General features: G+C 58.4%; 2 protein-coding genes across 2 annotated transcripts; both read left to right on the top strand.

Moving 5' to 3' along the window:
* The first annotated feature begins 220 nt into the window (after positions 1-220).
* On the top strand, positions 221-5,843 carry HMCES (5-hydroxymethylcytosine binding, ES cell specific). The gene is made up of 6 exons (XM_068409082.1): positions 221-445; positions 2,315-2,458; positions 2,822-2,941; positions 3,516-3,676; positions 4,129-4,321; positions 4,725-5,843. The coding sequence occupies exons 1-6, from the start codon at positions 263-265 to the stop codon at positions 4,929-4,931; spliced, it is 1,008 nt and encodes a 335-aa protein (XP_068265183.1). The 5' UTR covers positions 221-262; the 3' UTR covers positions 4,932-5,843.
* A 1,578-nt stretch (positions 5,844-7,421) lies between these two features.
* On the top strand, positions 7,422-9,015 carry LOC137667684 (histone H2A type 2-B). Its single transcript, XM_068408684.1, has 2 exons — positions 7,422-7,458; positions 7,544-9,015. Exon 2 carries the CDS (start codon positions 7,614-7,616, stop codon positions 7,992-7,994), a length of 381 nt encoding a protein of 126 aa, XP_068264785.1. The 5' UTR covers positions 7,422-7,458; positions 7,544-7,613; the 3' UTR covers positions 7,995-9,015.
* The last annotated feature ends 1,092 nt before the right edge of the window (positions 9,016-10,107 follow it).

The raw sequence follows: 10,107 nt of genomic DNA on the forward strand, positions 1-10,107 counted from the left end.
CCGGTTCCTGTCGCCGTGGCGGCGGGGGAGGAGGGGCGGCACAGGTCCGTGACTTGCCGTTCGAGTAAAGCCCTCTCCCGGCTGTGCCTGGCCTGCCTCACGGGGCGGGGAGGCGGTTCCGGAGCCCGCGGCCGTGCCGGGGCCGGGTCCGCCCCGCCCGCCCGCCGCCGCCTGCCCCCGGCGGGGCGGAGCGCAGCGCCCGGCCGGCCCCGTCCCAGCGCCGAGCGGGGCGGGCGGCCCGCAGAGCCGGGCGGGCGGCGGGATGTGCGGGCGGACGGCCTGTTCCCTGGGGGCCGAGAACCTCCGCCGGGCCTGCGCCTACCGCGACCGCGGGGGCCGGCCCCGGCAGCCCGAGTGGATCCGGGCGGAGAGGTACCGGCCCTCCTACAACAAGGGCCCGCAGTCCAGCGGCCCGGTGCTGCTCTCCCGCCGGCACCTCCACCAGGTACCGCCCTCCCCTCCCTTCGCGAACCCAAACAAGGGCGCCGGGGCCGCGTCCTGGCTCCGGCCCTTCGCCTCGGGTGCCTGGTCGCTGCTGCTGCACAAAGCCGCGCCTGGCTACTGTGTCCTGCGGCTTCGCTCGGAGGTTGGCCGAGCGGGGGGAGCGGGGCGGTGTGGCACCGATCCGGATGGTAACGGCTTCTTTGGCTTCGCTTTGCTCAGGGTACGCGGCAGGTTTTGCGTTTTCTACTCGCAAAGGTGTCTCTTCTTCTTAGTGTTGGCGCGTTCCTAAGGAGGGTGGGCAATCAGTACCATGCTTCTAGCAGTGTTAGATTCTCTGCAAAAATTTATATATAAGTGATTAACTACAGTAGAATTTTTTCCCAAATGCCTATAATTGCTCTGCTGGTTTTATTCTGCTTTCCTGAGGCTTTTTTTTTCATTTCGTAATGCTGCTGAGAGTGTCCAGGTCGCATTGGTAGGGGAGGGTAGAGAAAAAAAAATCTCAACTTCAGAGCTGTAAAATAACTGTACACCTGCAGTGACTGTTATCCCGGCTAATTTAAGCCTCGCCAGACCTTCCCCAGACCACCTGAGCAGCCTGTACAACTGTTCGTGCATCTCGTTTGGTTTCCGCACAAGAGGGTGCCCGGTGAACTGCTGCTCTGTTGTGTTCAGCGGGGTGAAGCTGGGTGCGCTGAATTGAAACACCCCAATCTGGGCTCCCTCCGCTCTTCCTCCCCTGGCCAGCGGCGTAGCGAAAGGGGCTGCTACACTTGGCAGCCGTTACCGGCGCAGGGGATGGGGCGGGACGCCTTGGTGGGACCACTTTGGAGTGCTGTGGGCAATGCCCTCGGGCATCCTTCCTACCCTCCTTTCCTGCCTTGGGGTCCCACAGCCTCCGAGAGCAGCCGATAAGCTGGTGGAGCAGAGGAATACAGGGCTGGGAGCACGATACAGGTCACAGGCAGATACCTGCTTGGTTGTCTGTCTCTGTTCAGCTGTTGGGACACAGGCGCGATGTAGGGTGCCCCTTTTTGCCACTCCTCATCTGTGGGAGGCTCTGGAAGACTTCACAAGACTGCGCACATACACATCTCTATATGTATGCACGCCTATAGCAGGTATATACATGTATCTACTGCAGTTCTTTGGGAGCAAGTGCCCCGCCGGCCCTCGCTCTCCCCAGCGCTGTGCTGCGCGGGGCTGGCAGCTGCGCGCAGAAAGCGAGAGCGAACTGGGGGAGAAGTGAAAGCCGCAAGCCGTTTCCGTTGTCCAAGCGCAGGTGATACGCAAAGCGCGAGGAGTGAAAGTGAACCGGGTCCGCAGAAATCACGTTATGGAAATGAAGGTGAGGCGTATACCCTTAGGACGCTCGCTTTGAAGAGGGAAGTTCTGGAGACCTCAACAGCAGCCTGACATGATCGTTTGCTCAAGAGCTGGAGAGCTCACGGGTCCAGGCACTTCCCATTGAAGAAAAACTGCGTTTATTGCTCCAGAGAGTCGTCAAGGCGAGCCTCACTGAGACACTTAGTTATTAGTTACTTATTTCTGCAAAATATTCTTGTGCTTTCTGCTGAAGATTAATTCTTACAGGAAAGCCGTTAAGCATATGCAAAGGGTTATAATTAGTGGCTTTTTCTGCACGGCTTGTCAGCGGCATCCCTGCAAAACAGCAGAGGCAGATTTGGCATCGGAGGGGCTGCGAGCCCCAGCTCAGCTCTTGGCAGAGATGCTGACCTGTTCCCCCCACTTGCACGGGGAGAAGCCGCTCTCGCTGGGCTCTGCGAAGCCCCTCTCTCAAGCTGTGGTGATGCTTGTGGTCCCTGCGACATGGCTCTGACCTGAGGTGTTTCTCTGTCTCGTTTGAAAGGATGCCGACTCCTCCGAGCGGGTCCTCATGGACATGCGCTGGGGCTTGGTTCCCTCCTGGTTCAAAAAGGACGACCCCTCCAAACTGCAGTTTAACACCTCCAACTGCCGCAGCGATACCATGCTGAAGAAGTCCTCCTACAAGGTGAGTTGCTGTTCTCTTCCTGACCAGCCTGAAGAGATCCTGTAGTCAGCAAAACCAGAGCTGAAGCATCTCCCTAGCGAGTACCGGTCAGCGTTCATCTGCTGCACAGGGGAGGATCCTCCTAAATGAGTCCCTGTACTGCAGAGCTGGCAGATTTCATTAAAATAGAACTGAAAAGGTTGTTGCTGGTGAAGCTAATCTTTCATCACAGCACTGGTTGGTGGCATTTGTGCACCCCGCGGGGCAGTTTAGGGGAGCCCTGAGAGGGAGCGAGTGGGCTGTGTGGTCCCAGCAGCCCCCGTCCTCCCTCGCCCGCTGCCCCAGGCTGCCGTTCACTGCTTGCTCCTGTGTTCTCTCCGCCAGGGTGCTCTCCTCAAGGGCAAGCGCTGCGTGGTCCTGGCAGATGGCTTCTACGAGTGGCAGCAGCACAGCGGGGGGAAGCAGCCCTATTTCATTTACTTCCCCCAGGCCAAGGATGCCGTGGTATGGAGCCCCTCACCGTGTCTGAACACTCACACACTGCTCTGAGCCCCTGCTCCCTCCAGATGCCCGGGGAAAAGCCCCCTTCCTCCAGCTGTGCCCCTCTCTGGGGGTCTCTGTTTCCCAACGGGGCTCTGTTTCATGGTGGGCTCGGCACCCCAGCGTCCCTCTGCGGCCAGCAGTCCCTGCCACTGCGGTCCCTTGGCTGCAAAGGGTGCCGCAGCGTCCCCGCCGTCACGCTCACTGCTCCCCACATGCTGGATATTTGCATGGGTGGGCAATGTGTCTCACAGGGGACTGGGCTGGGAGTTTCGCTACCTCTTTCCTTTGGCTGAGCCGGCGGTTGGGATGTTCAGCAGGGGAGGAGGGCGCTGGCTTGCCTGTGGGACAATGAGGCTCCCGGTACCTCTCCTGGAGTCACCTCAAATTAGCAGAAGGGCTCCTGGAAAGCCCTCAAATTAATTCAGTTTATGACTTAGATCTAAGTCATTGGCCTGCCGTGGCACCAGCAAGTCTGTGATGCTTTGGCTGCCCATGGGCCGGCACTGACGGGGGGAATGGGGCCTCTCTCCTGCAGGCTGAGGGGACAGAGGGAGACGAGGAATGGAGAGGATGGAGGCTGCTCACCATGGCTGGCATTTTCGACTGCTGGGAGCCGCCGGCGGGAGGAGAAACGCTGTACACTTACACCATCATCACTGTGGATGCATCCAAGGACGTGAGCTTCATCCATCACAGGCAAGTGAGAGCAGGCGGGGGGGCTGCAGGGCGGCGGGGGGGCGAGGGAGGAAAGCTGCACCTTCAAATGCCGGTCTGGCAGCATGCAGGGAGCCCTGCCTCCTCCTGATGCCCTCGGAGGCAAACGCTACAACATTACCAGCTCGTTTTGGGTCACTGCCTCGCGCCCTTTCCATAAATCACCATCTTTGTGCCCTGGCGGGTGGCAGTTGGAGTTGGATCGCTCTCTGCCTGACCGGGGCCTGGCAGTTAACCCCTCCGCCTCTTCCAGCAAAGCAGCCACCTGGGCAAAGCGAATGCACGCTCTGCCTTGCGGAAGAGCATCCTGTAGCTTCCGTTTTCCCCATTTCCCCCGAAGCTGCCAGCTCCTTGCTAGCTTACGAGCCTGGCTTTTTCCACCCTGCTCGGCCGTATTGGCGCTGGGTTTTAGCTGCGACCATCTTGTTCCCTAGGATGCCAGCCATCCTGGACGGGGATGAGGCCATCAGGAAATGGCTGGACTTTGCTGAAGTGCCAACCCAAGAAGCGGTTAAACTCATCCAGCCCACGGAGAACATCGTTTTCCACCCAGTGTCCACCTTTGTCAACAGCGTCCGTAACAACACACCCGACTGTCTTGCACCCATCGAGCTGGGAGCCACGAAGGTGAGAGCTGGCGGGGGCTTGGCAGGGGAGAGCTTGGTCACAGTGACGTCCCTGAGCAGGGACAGTGCTGCCAGGTTGCAGGAGGGGTGGCGTCTGCGGGATGTGCCTGTGCTTGATGCTGGAGTGCAGAGCCCTGAACAGATTCCCTTCCCTCCACTTCCAGAAATAAACTGTCACCCCGGGCCAGGATTTCTCTGCCAAATGAGGCAAATTCCATGTGAAATGGGGCTTGGAACAAGCCTGTTTCCAGCAGCCCGGGGAACCTCCCACAGATGTGCCTGATAGCAGGCAGGGCCGTGGCTCCAGCCTCTGCATCCAGCTCTGGTCCAGCTCTTGCAGTTGGCTGCCTGCCCTGCTCTCGCTGTGCCTCTGACTTCTCTCCCACTGTCTTTTATCTCCCCAGGAGGTCAAAGCCACCCCAAGCAGCAAAGTGATGCTGGGCTGGTTAAAAAACTCCCAGGAGGGCTCTCCGCAGAAGAATGAAAATGATTTGCCCAGGTGGAAGAGTCAGTTCATCCACAGCCCTTCGCCCAAGAAAACCAGCGCAGGCATCCTGCAGCAGTGGCTGGGGAAGGAGGGAGAGCCGGCTGCAAAGAAGCGCAAGGCTTAGGCACCATCTAGGATGGCTGGCCGTCCTTTTCCCTCCTGATTTTCCTAAGCAGGGTGACGAACACTTTTTGGAAGGCTTGGCAGATAGCTGTTGAGATTCTCCAAGTCTCTCAGGTGTTGATTCAATGCTCTAGGTTATTGTCTCTGTTCTTTGTGTTTTGTTAAAGGTTGGTTTTCATCTTTAAAGGTTTTGGCTTTGTCTTGTGCTGATGGGAGTGGATATAACCTGCTGGCCTCCCTCCCTGGCAGTCGCTTGTGCCAAGCACAGATAAAGCCTTGAGAGGCATCTCAGCCTGCTGCGGAGGAGTAGCTTCTGCCTTCTGACAGTGTTCACATCTCCTGTTTTCTTTTCTTTTCCTTTTTTTTTTTTTTTTGTATTAAACTGATACCTCTCTTCCATTTGATTCCATATTGATTCTGTACAAATTCCTTTTGGATATTCTCGCTCTCAAAAGATGGCTGCGGTACAGAGGAACATGCAATAAATACTAGGAGGAAACCCCAGGCTCAGGAAGATCTGCCAGAGGCATCCTGCTCTGCACCAGCATTGCCACGTGCCTTCGTGGCTCCTCAACAGGGAGATGTTTAAGCAGTGCCCGGGAGGAACTGGGCTGTGCTTGGGATTCCCTGCAGGCAGCGGGGTGGGACAGCATGTCTTGGTCACGTTGTTTGGACAATCATTTTATTAATGGGATCTGAAGACTTAGAGAGGATGTTCTTGATCTGTGGAGGGGTGTGTTCTGCCTTGTTCATAAAGGTCATTCATTAAAGCCCAGATAAGCAGAGTGCCACTACAGAACAGCACAGAGCAGTTGTTTTTGAGGTCAGGGATTTTGTAAACAGAGCCAGATGTTACAGACCAAAAGCCTTACACGGTGGCACCCTTGCTGGAAAGCAGTACTTCATTTGTATTGGGAACAATAAAATGGAATTAACTGGTTGACTGTGCAGTGCTCTTGTCCATGTGCGTGTCTGCGTCCCCCTTGCCCAACGCAGCCAGTTGCTCCTGTTTCACAGGCAGAGCTCGTATCTCCTCTGCATCTGCTGAGGGGGAGACCAGCTACAAGCTGCTGAGCTCTCAGGGTACTGGCAGGGCCATGTTGCTGGAGCATTTGTACTTGCCAGTGGAAAATACTCCCCAGGGGTTTATTCTGGGGCTCCTCTCGAATGATCTGCCCCTGGGGAGCTGCAGGGGTGGCTGTTGCTGGGGCTCATCCCTGAAGAAGGGCAGTGGAACCAGGGCAGGAGCTGCGGGATGGGAAGCCAGGGAGACCCTAGCGCTCTTGGAGCCAAATCTGTCTCTGAATCCCTCGCGTGCCACAGAGGCGGCTGAGCCCAGAAGGTCTCGTGGCTTATGGGAAGCTGGTGTGGGATTAGGATTTCCAGCCAGAAAGCCTGTTGCTAGCTGGCTCCTCATTGCTCTCATGGTGACTTGAGGCAAGAGTCCCTGCATGAGCAGCTCCTGGCAGAATAAATAGGTCTTCAGGTGTTGGAGCTGTCACCTCGGTGCCTGTCCTTGCAGGAGCCACAAGGGAGGTTTCTCTCCCTGCCCAGCCAAGGCTCCTCCAGGGTGAGCAGCTCGGCTGCCCTGGCCTGGTCAGTGCTCTCTGCAGATAAGGCTTTTCCAAAGGTCACCGGCTCATCTCAAATTCATTTCAGGTCTCCACTTTCTGTGGAGGCAGTGAAGATGCTGAGCACGAGTGGGGGATGCTCACCTTTCCCCACTCTGGGGAGCGTAATCCTTCCCTTGGGGAGGCAGGGGTGATGTAAAGACGTGGGGTACAGGTTATCTCCCTCCAGCCTGTGAGCACCGGCAGCATCATCACCAAAACCAACGACGCTGGGTGTTTAATGAGGAGCTGTTACTGCCCAACTACACCACCTTTAAACCGGAGCCTGGCTGCTCGCCCAATGCCATTTGCAGCCGTTGCTTCTTCCTGGTGAGGAGATGACCGGCACGATCCGGCCCCGAAAGCTGGCTCGGGACCAACTTTGCCCTTGCTGCATGATGCTCTGGCACGGAGGGCAGTGCTCGCTGCAGGCGGGGGGGATGCTCCGGGGGATGCCCGGAAGCATCCCGCTGGCCGGGGAGGGGACTGTGGGTTTGGGTAAGGCGAAAGGGGCAGCCGGTGAGGAGCAGCGCTGCGGGGACACCCAGGGGAGCTCCGGCCAAACGCCCTCGCTCGCACCAGCGCAGCCAGGAAGCAGCTGCCGCGGTGTGGGGGAATCTTGGCTGCGGCCGGGCTTGGCCGGTTGGGAGCCGGGACCCCTCGGAGCAAAGCGCACAGCCGCGTCGCTCCCCGCCGGGCGCTGCCCTCGGCGCCGGACCCGCGGCAGAACCGGGGCGCTGCGAGCCCTATGCAAATCAGGGATCGGCGCGGCGACCAATCAGCGCCGCGCCAGCGGCGCGACGACCAATGGGGAGCGGCGGGCGGTGGGGCGGGCAGCGATATCCGCGGCGCGGCGGCGGCCGCGCAGGCAGTGCGGCGGCGGGCGGCGCGCAGGGGGGAGCGGAGCGGCGGCTGCGGGTAAGGGTGGTGCGGCGGCAGCGGCAGCGGCGGGCGGGGACGTGCGGGGCCCCGGCGCGGTGTAACGGCGTTTGTCTCACTGCAGGCGCCGGGACTGTCTCTGTGCGGCGCTTCTCGGGGAGGCGGCGGCGGCGAGGGGCCGCTGCCTGCCGGCCATGTCGGGCCGGGGGAAGTCCGGCGGCAAGGCGCGGGCTAAGGCCAAGTCGCGCTCGTCGCGGGCCGGGCTGCAGTTCCCCGTAGGCCGGGTGCACCGGCTGCTGCGGAAGGGTAACTACGCGGAGCGGGTGGGCGCCGGGGCGCCGGTGTACCTGGCGGCCGTGCTGGAGTACCTGTCGGCCGAGATCCTGGAGCTGGCGGGCAACGCGGCCCGCGACAACAAGAAGACGCGCATCATCCCGCGGCACCTGCAGCTGGCCATCCGCAACGACGAGGAGCTCAACAAGCTGCTGGGCGGCGTGACCATCGCCCAGGGCGGTGTCCTGCCCAACATCCAGGCCGTGCTGCTGCCCAAGAAGACGCAGAGCTCCAAGAAGTGAGCGCTGCTCCCTGCCCCAGCCCCCTCCTTACTGCTACCCCACTTAGCTTCCTAATGGGGCTGGGGTTCCCCTTCCTGCCCCCTAGCCCGGGCTGGGTGGTGAGCCCTGACAGCACCCTGCTAGCCCTCCACTAGCCCCTGAGCCTGGGCTGTGGTGGGGTGCTGGGGGAGCATGGATGAGGTCAGGCTCTGCTTGTGCCCCCACCCTGCCCCTCTTCCCTCTGGAAGAAGTGTGTTTGGAAGAGGCAGCTGGATCACAGCTGTCAGCAGTGGTGGCATCTGGAGCTGTACGGCTGGGTCATGGTGCAGAGTTGCTGGTAGCTGCTGAGGATGGTTTTGGCCGGTGTGGGGATGGACACAGGCACCTTCGGCTGCCTCTGCCAGCCCCAGGGCTGTGCAGGGCCCCCCCCCAGCCAGCACTGCTCCCCCTGGCACAAAGATGGGACTGACTGCTGTGTGCCCCCCTGCCACCTCCCCCTCAGCAATGCCATCCTGGCCACACTGCAGCAGGGAGGGCAGGGGGCTGGAAAAGGTGAAAAGGAGGAAAAGTTTCTCTGTTGGCAAGAAGTGACTGTTAGTCTTAGTTTTGTTCACGGTAAAGCTAGTGCATTGCCTACTGTAAAGAAGCTCTGGTCCTATTTATTTTAAGGTCTCTTATTTTGGGGTACCTCCCTGCAAAGCCACCTTCCTGCAGCTCCCTGGCTCGGTGGGTGCTGTGGGACTCAGTGGTCCCATGTGCTGTGGGTCCCACTCATGGGGTGGGGTGGAGGGTGCGGTGACAGATTCCCTTGGAGAGCGTCGCAAGGTCAGGCGCCTGCTGGGAGCGGGAGCTGCCATCTTCTGCCGTGGCTCCCCTCTCCTGGCTGCAGAAGCCCTTCGTGTCGCTGAGAGCTGCCCTGTACCCTGGTTGCACTTCTGTAAATGACATGCCGTGTCTCTTTTTTGTTGTTGTTGTTGTTTGTTTCTTCAACACTATTTCTGGTTCTGAGAAATAAAGTGACGATGGTATTTGTTAACTGTAACCCTCTATGGATGAATACTTCTTTTTAAAAACAACCCTAGAGTTTGTATTAAAACCTGTTCTTAGCTAGTACTGTATTTATTTAATGGCTGTGTGGGTAACGTGTGAGCACGGGGGCAGGCTAGCTGTCCCGTGACACCTGGAACAGCTGATGCAGAGACAGCTTTCTGCGCTGCCTAGAGCAGCCCGCTTCTGTGGAGGCCAACGGTTATGTGCATGCGGCAGTGTTGAGGCAATCGGACCGTAGACCTTCATAACGTGTTTTTAAGGAAAAAAAAAAAAAAGAAAAACAATTTCTATTTATGTGCTGTAAGTAGCATGTGTTCAACCTATGGAATCAGCTGTTAGTCTTGTGGGTGAAGTAACTTACCCGGCTCTGAGTTTATTATTGCCTGGAGCAGATGAGCCTGGATGCTTGTCAGCAGGTTTCACGAAGGGGTTTTTCACTCTGTTGTGGAAGTGTGTTCGTTAGTGTCACGCTAATGGGGGTGCAGACGTGTCCTGTGGTTATGCTGGGGTACCCTGAGCTAGGGTGGATGGGGGGTGCCTGGCCGCAGCCCTGCTGCTGGGGGATGGACCCCTCAGGATCTCTCTCCCTCCTGTGAAGTGGCTGTTACTGTCGGCGAGGTGGGGACACGGGGTTTCCTTTCCACTGCCCAGCGTGGTGGTTGATGTGTCTGTATCCGAGTGTCCTGTTCTCTCCCTCTTGTTTTCCCAGGACCAGTGTTCTGTACAACCCGAGTGCTTTGTATTTCTTAGAAAAATGCAGAACTTGTGATACTGAAAAGAATGGTGCAAACCCAATATCTGATTAAACTGGTTCCCTGTCGAATGCTGTCGAATGTACTATGTCTTGTCACCTCACCAAACCTACGGAATCTGGCAGTGGTCTGCGGGAGCAGGCTCTGGTGGCAGCTTGGTGTCTGGGCTCAGTGCTCTCCAAGTGAGGAAGGACTAGTAAAACACCAGATCTGGCCTAGCAGTGGTCCTGCTTGCCCTTTGCTCAGACAAATAGTCTTTTCCTACCCCTGGGAGCAGATAAAACCCTTCTCTGGGTCTTCTCCCTGCTATGGGAACACCACATTGCCTGGTG

This window comes from Nyctibius grandis, chromosome 10 (genome assembly GCF_013368605.1).
Source record: "Nyctibius grandis isolate bNycGra1 chromosome 10, bNycGra1.pri, whole genome shotgun sequence".
NCBI lineage: Eukaryota > Metazoa > Chordata > Aves > Nyctibiiformes > Nyctibiidae > Nyctibius > Nyctibius grandis.